The 17,199-nt window shown below is 45.6% G+C and overlaps 1 protein-coding gene across 2 annotated transcripts in view; it reads left to right on the forward strand.

The window, feature by feature from the left end:
• Positions 1 to 17,199, forward strand: part of STK24 (serine/threonine kinase 24) — a 121,336-nt gene that overhangs the window by 36,843 nt on the left and 67,294 nt on the right. Inside the window, exons 1-2 of one of the 2 annotated variants that reach the window (XM_041731184.1) lie at positions 10,616 to 10,708; positions 12,403 to 12,633. In XM_041731184.1, coding sequence (XP_041587118.1) covers positions 10,631 to 10,708; positions 12,403 to 12,633 — 309 coding nt within the window. In that variant the 5' untranslated portion in view covers positions 10,616 to 10,630. Of the gene's footprint in view, positions 1 to 10,615; positions 10,709 to 12,402; positions 12,634 to 17,199 lie in introns of those variants that run through there. The other variant, XM_041731185.1, reaches the window with a different exon arrangement.

Genomic DNA, 17,199 nt, shown 5'->3' on the forward strand with positions numbered 1-17,199 from the left:
CATGGGGAGACATGGGAGAGATCCCAATAAAGAGTGAGCTTTAAACTTGTTAGAATGGAAGAAAACCTTATAGGGTAATAGTCTTGATTAGACAAATTCCCCCATCTTACTTTGTAGAATGCCTCTTGAAATGTAACAGATTAATTTGATGAGACAGGTGTTCAGGCCATTTTATTTGCTGGTAATTACCTATTAGATGTCTTATTTATGAGAATAATACTTTGTACTAAAAAATAAGAATATGGGGCACCTCGGTGGCTCAGAGGGCTAAGCAGCTGACTTGAGCTCAGCTCAGGTCATGATCTCAGGGGCCTGGGATGGAGCCCCATGTTGGGCTCCACACTCAGTGCAGAGTCTGTAAGATTCTTTCTCTCCCCCTCTCTCTGCTGCTCCCCATCTCTTTAAAATAAATAAATAAGTCTTAAAAAAATAGGAGCATAAAGTTAAGCCATACTTGAGAATGACAGTAGTCTTTAAATCTCTCTTTGGGACCATGTTGCATTGTGTTATAAATGGTATGTTTTCAGTGTTTTGGCCAGTGTTTCAGTGATTTCTAAAAATGTCTCCCAAACTGAGTGCTATTTTAAAGATGACCTCACTTGTTCTTAGATGTGCTTGCTGAAGTCCATGCCAGCTCTAGCAAAGGTAACAAGTCAACCACTGGTGCGCCTTACTTTTTCTCTCTCACTTAGGCTAATTTGATCCTCTGACACCCCTGTGAGGTAAATGAATACTTAAAGCATCATTGTTCTGTCTTACTGAGAAGTTAAGGACTTGCTCAAAGTCATGCAGTAGTGTTGCTGCAGGAGGACAATTCGGGTTTTTTGATTCTTCATTTTTTGTTCTCGTATTTTGCTGTTGGAGCTTGGGAGGCGAGGATGGACCTGCTCAAAAAAAATTTTTTTTTTTTTTAAAGTAGGCTCCATGCCCACTGTGGAGCCCAACATGGGGCTTGAACAGCATGACCTTGATGAGATCAGCACCTGAGCTGAGATCAAGAGTCAGAAGCTTAACTAGCTGTGACCTGCTTGAACTTTGGAAGCAAGTGGCCATGTGTTCCAGTTTAGGGCGTGTCGCATACCTATGTCATTGGACTGATCACATAACTGCTGCAAATGGGAAGGGATCCCTCCTTCAGAGTGGGCACTCTGTCATTTTTCTTAGGGCTTCATTCTGCCCAGGACACATCCAAGACCAGAGAGTTTCACAGCCTCCAACTGCAGCTTTCCACTAACTTGTGAAATGGGGAAGGCCACGAGTTTTGGGACTCTGACTCCTCTACGGGTGTCAGAATGTAGCTTTCTTCTCTGTTCCAGCCTTCAGCTTGTTTTGCAAAAGATAAAATCATCAGTTCAAGTTTTCTGCTTAGGAATTTTTAGTGGGGGCAGCCCAGGTGGCTCAGCGGTTTAGCGCCACCTTCAGTCCAGGGCGTGATCCTGGAGACCCGGGATGGAGTCCCATGTCAGGCTCTCTGCATTGGGCCTATTTCTCCCTCTGCCTGTGTGTGTGTGTGTGTGTCTCTCTCTGTGTCTCTATGAATAAATAAATAAAATCTTTAAAAAAATAAATTAAAAAAAAGGAATTTTTAGTGGGATGTGTCTTTCACACACTGTCTAAAACTATGGGTGTTAAGATTTATTTATTTTAGAGAAAGAAAGCATGTGAGCGGGGGTGGGGGAGTTGGGGGGTGAGAAGGAGAGAATCCCAAGTGGACTCCTTCTGAGCTCAGAGCCCGACATGGGTCTTGATCCCACAACCCCAAGACCATGACCTGAGCTGAAACTGAGTTGGATGCTCAACTGACTGAGCCACCTAGGTGTTTTAGGGACACCTAAATGTGGGAACCACACGAGCCCCTTGGCAAGTTGCTTGGGCATGTTGTGTCATGTGCCCCCCCTTCCCACAATACCTTTGCATCTTTCCTTCTTTGCTATCTCATTCTTTTCCATTTATTTATTTAAGATTTTATTTATTCATGAGAGAGAGAGAGAGAGAGAGAGAGAGAGGGGCAGAGACACAGGTAGAGGGAGAAGCAGGCTCTCCCAGGGGAGCCCAATATGGGACGTGATCCTGGGACCACAGAATTATGCCCTGAGTTGAAGGTAGATTTTCATCCTGAACCACCCAGGCATCTCCTTCTCTTCCATTTAAAGTTGCTTGTGCTCCTCTAACTTTGAATTTCTTCTGAGACTGCCTGTGGAGCCAAGCCTGCTTTCCATGTCTGGTTTATGGGGTAGAATAGCCACTGTTACAGGAAACTGAAGGTCTTCAGAAAGTTTTCATTGTTGATAGTTCCTAGCATTGTTTCTTAGGCCTCAGAGCCATTCATTCATTCATTCATTTATTTATTAAGGATTTTATTTATTCATGAGAGACACAGAGAGAGAGGCAGAGACACAGGCAGAGGGAGAAGCAGGCTCCATGCAGGGAGCCCGACGTGGGACTCGATCCCGGGACTCCAGGATCACGCCCTGGGCCAAAGGCAGGCGCCAAACTGCTGAGCCACCCAGGGATCCCCAAAAGAGCATATCTGATGTTCACTCCAACTTTTTTTTTTTTTTTTTAAGATTTTATTTATTTATTTATGAGAGACACACAGAGAGAGAGGCAGAGACGCAGGCAGAGGGAGAAGCAGGCTCCGTACAGGGAGCCAGCATGGGACTTGATCCTCCCACATCTCTGGGATCAGCCCCTGGGCCAAAGGTGGTGCTAAACTGCTGAGCCACTGGGGCTCCTCAGAGCCTTTTGATTTGAGGTGGGGATGTTCTGTCTGTGGCTCAGTGCTCTCTCTGGAAGCTTCATGCTGGAACACCACTTAGGTGGCCTGGCCCTCTGGCTCCCTCATTGGTGGTTCATTGACCTCCACCACTGGTGGCCTCTACCACACGTGGCCTTCAGAGGGCTGGCGTCCACAGCCCTTAGCAGATGTTTACTTCTCTCTTTCTGACGATGCTCTCTTAGGCCTCCTAGAATTTCCCTTATCCCTTTCCTAAAGGAAGAAAGGCCTCCTTATTTTAGTTAATTTTAGGAGAGTGCAGTGGACTGTGCACTGGTTTTTGCATTAGGTGATTTTGGGCTTTATTTCTGTCTCCAGTTCAAGTGAAAGGCTTTTAAGAAACTGCGCAATCATGATCAAGCATTGTCAGAAAGGGCAGCTAAGTATTAACACCAAAAATAACTACAACAAAAGCAGTTTTCCTTATGCTCTTTTATCTTTTCAGCATCCTAGAAAGTGTACTATTAGCCCATTTTATAGATGTGGAAACAGACTGGAGTGGTTCAGTAACTTCCTGGTGATTTGGCAGAGCAGAGAGCTGAACACATGTGTTTGGACCCAAGTGCTCAGGGTCCAAGAAACCATAGTTTGGCAGGTAACCTAAGCAATGAGAAGGACAATATTGAATAACTGCTCAGTAGTTTATTTTGGGTCTTCTCTCTCCAGATCTTACATAGCCACTGCCCCAAATGAGAGACTGTGCAAAATGAGAGCAGAGCAGCAGCTGGGTGCACCCTGGGTCTCTTTTCAGGCCATGCCTACATTTTCCTGGCCTCCTCTCTGTCATGCTCTGGATTTGGGATGGGTTTTTGTTCTCGATTGTTTGAATATGTCTGTGACTGCTTTCTAAGGAAGTTTGGATCTTGTCTTGCTGCTTACTCATTTGCTGGGTTAGGTTGGTGAGATGATAAGGTACATTCTTTAGTGGTTGATCAGAATCTTGAGGTGGGGGGGACAACCTGTAAAATTTTTTTTTTTTTTTTTTTTTTTACCTGTAAAATGTTAATATACTTTTCCACCCACTGCGTAAAAAAAAAATGTGCTCCAGGAACTAGGAGACTGGAGCTGCTGCCTTTGCTCAAGGGAGTGGTCAGGTTTGTGTAGCATGAAGCAGTAAATGGGGATTTCCCACCTAGAGCCTTGGAATAATGGTGGCCTCTTCAGGTTCCAGAAGAAAGGAGGTGTCTAGAAGGACACAAAGTTGAGGTTGGGTGCCTTTTTTCCCCCTCAATATTTTAAGAATTTTTTTAAAAAAAGATTTTATTTATTTATTCATGAGAGACACACAGAGGGGCAGAGACCCAGGCAGAGGGAGAAGTAGGCTCCATGCAGGGAGCCCAATGCAGGACTCGATACTAGGACCCTGGGATCATGACCTAATCCAAAGGCGGATGCTCAACCACTGAGCCACCCAGGAGTCCCAATTAATTGTAGGAATTTTTACTAAGTTTATTCTTAAATAGTTTAAGACTTGCCAGAACTTGCAACAAACACTGTGTCGCTCCCATGTACCCTTCCCCTAGCTCTCCCCAGTGACAGTATCTCACACTGTATAAACCAGGAAATGGATGTTGGCACAATGCTGTTAACTCACATGCAGGCCTAATTCATCAGTTTTTGCATGTACTTTTATTTGGTGGGGAGTTCTGTGAAATTTTATCATAGTCGGGATGCAGGACTGTCCCATCGCCACAGAGAATCTGTCACCTCTTACCCGGCATCCCTTCCCCCAGCAACCCTGCAGCTGTTCTCCATCACTCTTAATTCTGTCACTTTAAGAATGTTCTATAAATGGAATCATACTCTGTGCAACCCTTGGTGCTTTTGTAGACAGTGTTGAGAAAGGTGGGTGATGGGAGGGTCAGTGGCAGAGGTGTCAGAAGTGGGATTAGGAAGGAGCCCTGGGGTTTAGATTCACAGTGAGTGGGACTTCAGTCTCCAGTTGATGCATTGTCGCCAGCTGTTCTGAGCAATGAAGGAAAACCATGAGCTTTGAGGAAGCTGCCATCTGCCTCCAGGGTTTAGGTAGGTCGGCAGTGGGTCAGTTGGAGGTGCAGCTGCTGTGGAGTCAGGCGGGGGACCAAACAGAGACATTTAGAAGAATGATGGGCACAGTTTGCAGGTTGGGATAAGAGAGGAATTAGGGTGCTGGAATTTGCAGCTTTGGAAAACGGGAGACAGTAACCTTAGTAGCATCGGAGCATAGGGTGGGAGAGTCAGGCAGATGTGGAAGGATAAGGAATGGTGAGCATCTGGGGCAGAGGTGTGTTGGTGGTGGGACTGTGCCTGGCTGGCACATAGGTTCCAGCTGTGTACCTGTCCACTGTATTGGTGGTGGCTGCGGGGAGAGGGGTGATGGTAGGGAGGGATTCTGAGGCCAGGCTCAGCTCCAGGAGGACAGATCTGTGATGCATTGGTAGATGCTAGCCCGATTCAGAGGTGGGGATGGGGCACACTTGCCACTAACTCCTCCTCATCCATCATTTTCTCTGTTGCTGCAGGGACAGTCATGTGATCAGTAGCAGTGTTAGAACATATCAAACTTGGCTCCTTCTTCTTCTCAGAGAGAAACAAAGCGCAAAGCTTGGCTTTAACCCAGAGCGGTGTAGTACGGCGTGGCTATGCAAGTGGTACATCTGAAGCCAAGGAGCTTTGAAAGTTGATTAGTAATGCCAAGTGCATTTTTCATTGCCAGAAATGATCCAAAGAAAACAGTAATAGCTATTCAGGTTTAAAAATATAAAATACTTGTCATCGTAGAACTATTTTAATGAATTCTCTCAAGGGATTATGAAATATGATGAATTGTTGCAGAAGTTGGAGCTCCAGAAGGACATGGCTGAGTATTGGAGTAGGGAGTAGAATGCTGCACACCTGGATTTTCCTTCCAAAGGGATCCTGAAGGTGCAGGCCAGCCTGCCCTTGCTGTGCCGTGTTGCATCGTGACACTACTCCTGCTGTGTGCATGTCTGTTCATTTCCTGTGGCCAGGGCTTCTAGGACATCCCAGGTTTTAGGGTAGCTGGTCACCTAAAACTTCCATATCCTAACCAGTGAGAAACTTCTTTGCAGCTGTTAGTTCTGGATTCACCTGGGCACTTTTCTTGGCTTTACAGCTCTTTGTACAGTCCTTGAGCCCCGAAGGTTTTCCAGGCTTGTGGGATTGGAGTTTGGGAGCTTTTTCAGAGTCCAGACGTGTGCCCCACCCTTGCATCTGAGGGAATGCATCTTCCACTTAGATTGGTCAGTTCTTAGGGATCCCTACCTTAATATGATTAAGTATAACAGATGTGCTGGTTTCCCTGCATCTTGTAATTAAAAATAAAGAAGACAAGGTGTGAGTGCATAGGAAGGTCCAGAATGTAGCCAAGGTTTAATGAGCCAGACAGCCTGGTGGTGGTAGGAGGAAAGGGTGATGAACATGAAAATAAAGCAACTGGAAATGGATCCAGGTGTCATTTCCTGGACTGTTTCTGGACATAGAACAGTGGCGATGTGACCAGAGAAGCACCGCAGCGTTGGAGGGCCTTCGGGGCGGACAGTGGGCTATGCAGGTGTTACATGGCACCATACACAGGCGTTCGGGCCTGCTCCTTAGTGCTTTTCTCTGGAGACACCATTATTTCTGTTGTTCTCTATCCCCTTGACCCTTCTGTTGGAGGAGAGATTTCTAGATGTCAAGTAGCTTATGGGGTCATATAGTTTAGTAAACACGTAAGTGAAATTCCTGGCTCTTCTATCATGAGAAGCCGCCTCTTCTTCCTTTGCCTCAGAACGAGGATCTCTCTGGGTCAGCTGTGTGGATGGACATTTGCACTGGGTGCACTGGATCAGCATTTCCAAGTGAGGAGTCCAGCACCCGAAGGGCTGGATGTTTATGTGTAGGCAGCACCCCACCCTGGGCTACCGGCCCCCTCGGCCTTGTTGATCCAGGGAAGGCAGATGATGGTGGGAGGGTGCTGACCTTCCCCTGCCTCAGAGGAGGCTGAGCCACTGTGTGTCCTGACTCCTGCCTGGGATCTGGCCGGAGCTCCAGCAGTGGGGCCCTGCTGCCCATGAGGCAGGAGGAGGCACCATGATAGGTGGAGTGAGGCACCAGCAGGCCCTTCTCCTCCGGGATGATGACCAGTGCTTTAGTTCAACGTAAACCTTTCCTTTTCTTTTTTCTTTGTTTTTTGAGGTGGGGGAGGGGAGAGGGAGAGAGACTTTTAAGCAGGCTCCACACCCAGCACAGAGCCCAACATGGGGCTTGATCCCACAACCCTGAGATTGAGACCTGAGCTGAAATCAAGAGCCACACACTTTACCAACTGTGCCACCCAGGCACTCCAGCATAAACAGAAATTCCTCAGGATGGTTGCAGAACGGCACCTGTTGTACCAGGAGATCTACTCTGCTCATGGAATAGATTGTGGCAGCGGAATGCTGAAGTTCCTTTCTGAACTTCAGGTCATGATTGGCACTGATTTTCTTATGGCTGTGGGGCTATATGGTGTGACAATGAATTGCCAAAGGGCCGGGGACTCTGCTTGTTTAGTCCCCCACTGTCAGCGCATCAGCAGATGTCTCCCTTGGCGCCAGGGACCGTGTGTAGCCGGGTTTGCAGCTGCTAACATAGTGGCAAATAGTGACGTACCACACTCAAGCAGATGTGATACAGAGCAGCTGCTGCCAACCTGATGGGTACAGACTTCAGGAAGGAGCTTTGGGGAAGAGGGGAAAGCAGTAGTGTGAACAGCTGTGTCTTTGGTCAGGCCAAAGGAAAATCTGGCAGTTTAGTAAAATGAAATGCTCCTCCAGAGTGTAGAATGTCCATCTGCACCTGTCCCCTCTCCCACAAGTTGGACACGTTTCTCCTGCAGTGATGTGTGTGTTGAATTTGTCTCCTATTCTTGCATAACATGTCCCCAGAACTTTGTGGCCTGAAAGAGTGATGATCGAGTATTTCTCAGGATTTCTGGGGGTTGCCTGGGAGCTTTTCCCGCAGGTCTTGCCTGGACTTCTTTATGCACCTGTGGTCAGTTGGAGAATTGTTGGCTGTCTGCAGTTGACCTCAGAGATGTGGCTCGTGTCTGGCTCCTCTCCATGTGACCTCTCCAGTAGGCTAGCCCAGGCCTAGTTTTGTGCTGATGGACACATTCTAAGAGGTCAGAGGCAGATGCTGCTGGGAGTCTTAAGGTGTAACCTTGGAAATAGCACAACATCACAGGAAATCCCAAGGCAAGCCCTGATTCAGGCTACCTCTTGGTGGGAACAAAGGGCATAGTGGCTTTGGGGTGTGGACATAGGGGGATGGAGTTGTTACTATAATAATCTGCCAGCTTGCCTCTGTCCTAGAGAATCCGTGTTCCTTACACCTGCAGGATATACTCCTCTCCTGTTTTTGCCCTGCTCCCCTGGCACAGCATCGGCCTTGAAATCTGTGCTCTGCCTGCCTCAGGCAAGGATGGCCAAGGTGGGGCCACCAGGTTGCAGCTCCTTAAGTCTGGGTTCTCTTGATTCAGAGGGCTGTGGATTGAAAAGACAATGTCCCGACACCATGCTCCTTCTAGGCACAATTGTGGTGTCAGTTGGTGGTGGTGAATAGCCACCCACCCAAACCTGGTGGTTTAAGACAACAGATTTATTAAATCTCATGATTCTGTGGATGACCAGGCAGTTTGGCCTTTGCTGGGTGCTGTCAAGTGGTTGCAGTGAGCTAGTGGTGGTACTGAGGCTGGTTGAGCTGGGGTGCTTGCAGACGCCGAGTAGGTCCCTCCCACACACGTTTATTCCCAGCCTCACCAACCAGCCCTTTGGGGTCTGAGTTTATTTTTTTTTATTTTTATTTTTTTTAAATTTTTATTTATTTATGATAGTCACAGAGAGAGAGAGAGAGGCAGAGACATAGGCAGAGGGAGAAGCAGGCTCCATGCACCGGGAGCCTGATGTGGGATTCGATCCCGGGTCTCCAGGATCGCGCCCTGGGCCAAAGACAAGCGCCAAACCGCTGCGCCACCCAGGCAGGGATCCCCTGAGTTTAGAAGTCCCCACATTTCTGTTGGCCAGACCAGTGTCAAGACCTGCGCAAACTCAGGGGATGGGGACATAGACTCTTGGAAGGAGGGCCAGTCACCTTGCAAAGCGGTATGGTCATAGAGAGATGTGATTAATTGACAGTTCTCTTGGTAGCAAGCTCCCACGCCATTCTCTCCAATATTGTAGGAGTTAGGATACACTTTTGTTGGCTTCGTTTTCTATTCTTAAAAAGGAAATGCCACAGTTTTTCTTAGTATGGGGGGTGGGACAGTTAAAAGAGAGGTGTCAGGTTAGATAACCTAAAACAAGCTATGCCTTGGTGGCATGTCAGCTTGTCAAGGCTGCTTTGCTTCTCTCCCAGCTCTCCTGAGCTGTGGTTCTCAAAGTGTGGTCTCTGGACCAGTGGCATCTGCATTACTTGGGTGCTCTCTGATTCTTGGGTCGCACCCCACCTTTACTGAACCAGAAATTCTGAGGGTGGGGTCAGGCAGTCTGTGCTCTAACAAGCCTGCCAGGTGGTTCTGATGCCCCTAAGACTTGAGAGTCACTGTTCCTGCATATTCCAAACGGCCCTTCCTACTGCTTCCTTATGCTTGCAAGCTGGAGATGGTAACGTCCTCACTCCCCCTTTCCCGGGCTCTCTGTCCCTCTGAATTTGGATATTCTTTGTAGTATGTAGTCTGGATGGTGTTTGTGTCGGTGTAAGGGGCTTTCTTACTGCTCAGGGACACTTATTGGCCATTGGTCATTGTGCCCAGGGACATGGGTCTCGAAGTGAGTAAGACACAGTCCCCGAGTTCCCTCAGCTTTTAGTGAGTGAGATCATGTGCTCTAGGAGAATGGCCAGTTCAGGGAAATGACAGATGCAGTTCATGTAGGTTGAGCTTGAGATGTCCACGTAGAAATATATATTTAGCAAGTAATTGATCTGAGGAGTTAAAATTCAAAAAGAAAAAAAAATAAAATAGAATTCAAAAAGCAGGGCTGGAGTTAGCAATTTGAAAGTTACCATATACATGATGATTTAAAACCGTTTTTCCTCAAAGGTGGCTATTCATCAGAATCAATTGGAGTCTTTATTTTTAAAGATTTTATTTAGTTAGTTAGAGTGAGAGAACACGAGCAGGGGGAGGGAGAAGCAGACTCCCCACTGAGCAAGGAGCCCAACATGGGGCTCTGTCCCAGGACCCTGAGATCATGACCTGAGCCACCCAGGTGCCCCTATTTGGGGTGTCTAACAATATGGATTATGCACCCCTGCCCCATGTATGACAGAGAGTGATTTGGGATCTCCCACATGTTCCAGGTGATTCTGAGCAGCTAGGTTTGGGGAACACAATCCCAAACAATGAAAACTGTTTGAGGAGAATAAGTAGAGAACGGGTGGGCAGCCAGCATGGAGCCCCCAGGGGCATGCCTGTGATGCAGCCGCCAGGGTGGTCTGTGCAGGAAGATCCTCTGGGACTGGGGGGATGGGGAGTAGACAAGTGGAGAGCAGGGTTTAGATGCCAGGACTGGAAAGTTACCAGAGGGAGGGCTTCTTGGAGGAGGATCAGATTAGGCACTGCAGCGGTGGCCTCAGCTGGAGCCAGACTCTGGTGGTGACCAGCGAGGGGCGGGGCACCTGGCTGGTCTTGGTGACTTGCAGGGAACTCTCAAGGAAGGAAGGAGAGCGTGAAGGAGAGAGGTGACCAGGGAAGCCCAGTGTTTCTGTTTTTCTCAATGGGAGAAAACTGAGCAGGCTGCCAGGAGTGGTGGGTCTGTAGAGAGGGCTGAATGGAAGAGCCTCTGGTGTAGGGGGCTGATGCTGCTGAAGCTGTATCCTGGGGACAGAAGGATGGACTCAAAAGCTCAGCGCTCAGGACTGGCCTTGAAGAAGAGGAGGGCCACCCCCCCTCATCCTGGAGGGATGGAGGTGAGGGAAGGGGTTTGGAGATGGGAATTTCTAGCTGCTGAATGTGGATGTCTCTCTCTCGTGTCCCTTTTTCCTGGCAACCCCAGGATGCACTCCTTGCTTACTTTGTTCATTTTAAATGATGGGGTTAGTGTAGTCTCAAAAACAGGGCCTCTGGGGTCTGTGAGATCACCCATGACTTAGTGTGTGCGTGTGTTCCTGGGGTGTGCTATTTCCGCGGGGTTCATGCTGCAGCACAGCAGCACCTCCACGTTGGCAGTGGGCGGGCTGGGTTTCAGCACTTCTCTGGAGGCACTGCTTGGAACTCCATGTGTTTCACCTTGAAAGCAAGTTAATGGCTCGCGCCTGGCTAGCCCCTAGGGCTCACCTAGCTAATGGTGCTGCCGACCTTGCTGTAATTCTCTGTCGACCTTGCTGTAATTCTCTGTCGATCCCCTCTTCACGCCCCCTCCTCCCACCATGCCTGTTATACTCTCTCCCTTTTCAGCCCTCCTCCTTCCCCATCTTCCTTCCTTCTCCATGTTTCAGTTTCTTAGAAGGACTGGTAGACATGGAAGGTTGGCCTGGCATCCTCTTGTTCATGAGCAGCATTTTTGAGGGGAGGTGTGTGAGGTGGTGGCTCCCAGGGTCCTGTCTTACTCTGTGAGGTTTCAAGTGGTGCCAGCAGTATTTGTGCTGAGCTAGGCAGTGTCCCCAAGTCTTCTTGCCGAATGTCAGTTTCGCCCCTCAGTTTGTGACTGACACCCCCCCGGGGATGACAGGCTGCTGCCTGTTGAGAGAACTCAGCTGCTCACACACCTTTCTGGTCTGGGAGCTGTGAGGATGGGTGTTGGAGTCCCTATGTCTGGACCCCTTGGAGATGTACACTGTGTGTGTGTGGTTCACCTAATTAGCTAGTGATTGAGAGCTTTCAGAAGCTTTTCCAAGGGCAAACGAAAACGGGTTCTTACTGTTTCCCAGGATTGGGTTAAAATGTTGAGGCCAAGGTAGTAGCCAAAGGTGAAGATGCATAGGACTGCATTTGCTGGACTTTAAACATGGCCTGTTACGAAATGATTGAGTACTAGTTAACTAGTTACAGTATATGCCTACCTAAACTTAGAAAATTTGTCGGGGAGGGGGGACAAAGGGAGAGAGTGGAATATTTGCTTAACAAGAGTGTTTTTCTTTTTTTTTTTTTTTTATTTTTATTTATTTATTTATGATAGTCACAGAGAGAGAGAGAGAGAGGCAGAGACACAGGCAGAGGGAGAAACAGGCTCCATGCACCGGGAGCCCGACGTGGGATTCGATCCCGGGTCTCCAGGATCGCGCCCTGGGTCAAAGGCAGGCGCCAAACCGCTGCGCCACCCAGGGATCCCAACAAGAGTGTTTTTCAATAAATTCATATATCCTAACACTTTCAAATAAGTGTCTTGGTTTTTACTTAATTATGCGAATACTGGAGCCTTTCCCAGTTTTTATAATCAGGGTTATTGTCCTTGCTTGCATACTTGCTGTGTTTCATAGAGGTGAGGCTTAGAAATCCCTGTGTCCTAAGTGTGAGGAGCTGTGGTCACAACCAGCCTGACCCTCAGATGAAGAAAATGGATTGGTTCTTGGAAGACTGTGTTCTGTGTATTTTTAAGTATGTGGGAAAATCTGTCCCTGTCTTGTGAGTTACTGAGGTCTCTTCTTTTCCTTTTCCCCTACAGAACCTGAAAGCAGATCCAGAAGAGCTTTTTACAAAACTGGAGAAAATTGGAAAGGGCTCATTTGGTGAAGTGTTCAAGGGCATTGACCTTCGGACTCAGAAAGTGGTTGCCATAAAAATCATTGATCTGGAAGAAGCTGAAGATGAGATAGAGGACATTCAGCAAGAAATCACAGTGCTGAGTCAGTGTGACAGTCCCTACGTAACCAAATATTATGGCTCCTATCTGAAGGTAAGGCTTGATAGTAAGAATGCGGTTTTCCATGGTGTAGTACTTGACCGAGTCAGAGCAGGGCGTGGAGAGGATGTCAGTAGCACAGCAGGCTGTCAGAGGAGGGAGAAATGTTCCTTTGATTCCAAAGGCACCTGGCTCTGATAGTCTTATCTTCAATGTCACCTATAGAAATATCTTTTGGTTAAAATGTTTGTTGAAGTTCCTTTCCAAGAAAAAAGCATGTCTGATTGGAACTTGGTCATCAGAGACACATTTCTTATGAAGGTATTACAACAACAACTGTGGGCTTGCTTACCTAACCTTAGCATGGTTTTTTGTAAAACCTTGTGCCGACCTGAGAATCTTAGCCTTTTGATATTTTCAGTTATCAAATGTAGTTTAATTTAATGTTAAAAAAAAACAAACTGCTGGAACTGATAATGTTGCTTAGTTGAACTAGTTTATCTACATTTGACTTTGAAGAATTCTAGGTAAGTAAACAGTGACTCAGGATTACAATACAACACCACAAATTGTCCTGGATTTCACCTGATTCTGTGAGTAGGAAAAAAGAGCACAGCAAATGGTTTTCCAGTCCATAATGGGACCATTTTAGATGCTGTAGGGCACTCTAGTCACACCACTAAGAGAGCGGAAGTCTGTCCCTTGTGTTTACGTCCTTTGACATATGCCTGTTTTACTGACCTTAGCAATATAGTATCTTCCAAGGTGGTGGTTTGGAAATCTTAAAAAATCAGTGGACAAAAATTCTAAAATGACTCTTGTGGAAATGAAAACTTCATAGGTAGAAAGTATTGCTTCCTGAGAGAGGCAGTAGTAAGCCTAGAGAACAGACGGTGTGGCTTCCCCTATCTGGGGTTTATCCTCTAAATTCTTCTGTTGTAGCTTGCGCTCTATTCTGTCGTCAGAAGGGACAGTGCAGGCTTTGATTTTGTGGAAATATGATAATATGTAAGCGGAAGGATGGACATTTTGAGAGCCATCGATTCACTTAAAATGAATATTTAAAGAAATGAAAATTGAGTGGTAATCCAATCTTTTTTTGGCACTAGGACATAGGTTCAAATGGCAAAGGATGGCAATCTGTCATGGGTCCAACACAGCATTTTGAAATGGGAAGAATGCATTTTGGAGTCCTGATGTCTTAGACTTGATTCTTGCTTGTCTTGGCATGTGGCTTTGAGCAAGTTTGTTTATTTTTTAAGAAATTTCCCCACTTCTTCATTTGTAAAATGGAAAATTATAGTGTATATCTCACTGTTGCAAAGATTAAATGGTATCAAGTATGTAAAAATAGCTGGTATGTAGTAGGTACTTAATAAATGTTAATTTCCTTCCTTAATTGAATGTATTCATACCCCTCTCTGAAATTACCTTGCAGTGAAGGACGTAATCACTGAGGTCAAAGCAAGGAGGAGGAAGTGCGCCAGTGATAACAATGGATGTTGTGGTGGGGTGCATCCATTTTGGGTTTTGACAGGGCAGAAAGGGAAGCACTGTATATGTTGATTCTTCTGGTCCAAGAGAACACGTGTGACTTCCATACGGGAAAGCAAAGGTCTTCCTGATGTTAAATTTCTATTGAGGAGAAAACAAACAGCCCAAGAAACTCGACTTGAACTCTGTCTGCTGTATCACTTAACATCCGTTGTGAAATGATTTTGACAGTAGTTTTCTAGTAAACTCAGAGTTGCTTTTCACATGGTATGTTGATGTATTTTAATACCAACTATGGTACCTTTGGCAAAGAAGGGTGGAAGATTCTCACAAATTTCTGGTGATTTATACCAGCTAATAGTTAACTATGGAAATAAAGGATCAGTGGTTCAGAAGTATCTTTTCAACCCAATTCTCCAGCAAAATTTTTATTGCATGCTGGAACAGATTGCTTTCTTGTGGCCAAACATGGTCTTGACTGTATTTAGAGATTTCCATCTGGTATGTCATGTTCTTGCCTGAGTCACTAATTCTAGAACATATATTCCAAGTCAACCTAACCTTGATCTAGAGTTGCCCAGTAAATTTATTTGGTTAGCATAATGTCAGGTGCTAGAATATCCCCCCCCCCCTTTTATAATAGCTCACATATGATACAAGCTTATTTCTTGCTTGCTGGTAGTCCTGATTTCTGGGAAATTTTCCTCCAGAGAGTGACTGGGGAACCCTAGTTCCTTCGGTCTTGTTCTTCCTTCCACCTTCTATTCATGGCTGTATTCGTGTGCCTTTAAGTCACCGTGAGAGCCTGTGAGAAATGTCCACACCCCCAGGCCTAGATGCAGAACACAATATTTCTGCCCACATTCCCCTGGCCAGTCCTTGGTCGTATCACCACACTTGACTCTGGAGAGGCTGAGAAAACGTCCCATCATGTGCCTCATGGAACAGGCAATGGGCTGGGTGCTCAGTGAGCTGTCCCTTTCCAGAAGTTTTGATAAGTTTGTCTAGAACATTCTATGTTTTACTGGGCAGATTGTCTTTTAGAGACTATAACCGCCTCAAGAATGCCAAAATAATACACTGTTGTGAAAATTTGATTTCTTAAACCATGCTAAAGTTGATTCTGTTTAATTTGCTTAAAAACCAGGAACTTCTCTTCTTAAACAATTATTAGCTGTTAGAAGTTGATCAGGACAAGAATCCAGACCTGTGACTCTATCTGCTGGTTCTTGTATGACAGTTTCATGAAGTGATGAGCCAGAGGCTCTTTTATCATCTTGGTAGGCATGAAGTTTAAGTTTATATAATCCTCTTGGGTAAGATATAAAATAAATTGACACATAATGGGTCAATGGGTCTTCGATACGAAGTTGAAAATTACTGTGCTTTGTGTGGTTTTTGTTGCCTTTGTGAAAACTCCCACCATAGCATTCAGAGGTAATATTCTTAGTTCTTTAAGGGGTGATAGGAGAGAGGAGCCTTCAGTTTCACTTGATGTTAAGGGCTTCCACATACCAAGATTGGGCAGAGAAGACATAAGCAGAAACTGGTTTCTTCCTACCAGGTTAACACTTAAAGGTCTCCTTTGTGTCGGTTTCAAACAGCTGGTGTAGAAAAAGGGAATTAAGCACAATAGGTAAGTAGTGGTCTGAATATATCAAATGTTACTGAAGATGAGGAGAGTGGAGTTTTTTTTTACTGTGTGGCTGTGATCAGATCCCAGAACTGCAGTGTGTAGCAAGTTTTCCCCTCAGCGATTGAAAACAAAAACAAGGTCACTTGAAGGGAGGAGAGGGAATAATTCAGCAGTGAGAACTTACGGTTCTGTTGATGAATCTGAAGCCTGAATGGGTTATAAAGGTTACCATGTACGAGAAAAAGAACTGCATTTGTTGTAGTTCAGGTGTTTAATGTTTGGGAAATTAAACCAGTGAGACTGTTTAATTAACCAGAAGCCTCTGAGTCCCAACCATAAACCGCTGGAATTTCCTGTCACAAAAATACCATCCAAAAGGTCATAATGAAACTCTGTGTGTGTGTGCTTGCATGTGCGTGCTTGCACAGGGGCTGGTTTGCAGGAGGGGAGAGAGAGAATTTTTTGTTTTTTTATTTAGTTAGGCACTAAAGACCTACCTAGTAAGATCATAACAGAGATAGGATGTTATGTAGCATTCTAAGCCTGTTTTCTTTTTGTGCAGCATTCACAAGTGCTCCTCATCCTCTTTAGCTCTACAAATCTCTTATGTGTTTTTTTTTTTTTTTTCCTTTTCCTGGAGATAGGTGGATTATTAGGATCTTCACTTTGAGATTCACATAGAGTCAAAGCCAGGATTTTGGTCTTGGATCTTAGTGTAGGTATGTAACCATTTGGGCGTTCTGTAGGCTGCCAAGTTCCTCAGGGAAAAAATGTAGAAACATAAACTTAACTTTGCAGGATTGTTGATCAAAATTGAGAAAGTAAAGTGCCTGGCATGTAGGAGATCTTTAGCAAATGATGATGATTATTTTTTAATACAAGATATCTGTGCCGAATGACTCAATTAGTTTCTTTTTTTAAAGATTTATGTATTTTTTAGAAAGAACACGGTGGGGGAGGGGCAGCAGGAGAGAGAGAGAATCTCAAGCAGACTCCCCCACTGAACACAGAACCCGACCCTCCAGGGATGGGGTGGGGATGGTACTCAATCTCATGATCCTGAGATCTTGACCTGAGCCAAATCAAGAGTCAGATGCTTAACCAGCTGAGCCACCCAGGTGCCTCACAAAATTCATGTCTTAAAAACAGATTATTAGCACACTAAAAATTAGGTTTATCACTTTCTTTTATAATAAATTAGTTAGTACTTTCAAATATCAAGCCAGCTTAACCCAAGCAAATCAAGTGCAAAGCAAAAAAATCCAGGAAGCAGAAAAGCTGTGTTTATCTTAGTTGTTTTTGTTGTAGTATTGATACTAAGGAAACATAACCATGGAGTGAATAGTGGATTCAGATCCCCAACTTAAGACTAAGTTTTTCTTCAGTTCCTAAAAGTTTTCAGGGTAGTTTTACTCATCAGATTCACTAGAAAACTCATAGGGAAAAGTCTCCTAATGAGTTTCAGAGAATTAAGTGCCCTATTTAAATAC

Source organism: Vulpes lagopus, chromosome 16, assembly GCF_018345385.1.
Source record: "Vulpes lagopus strain Blue_001 chromosome 16, ASM1834538v1, whole genome shotgun sequence".
In the NCBI taxonomy this organism is placed as follows: Eukaryota; Metazoa; Chordata; class Mammalia; order Carnivora; family Canidae; genus Vulpes; species Vulpes lagopus.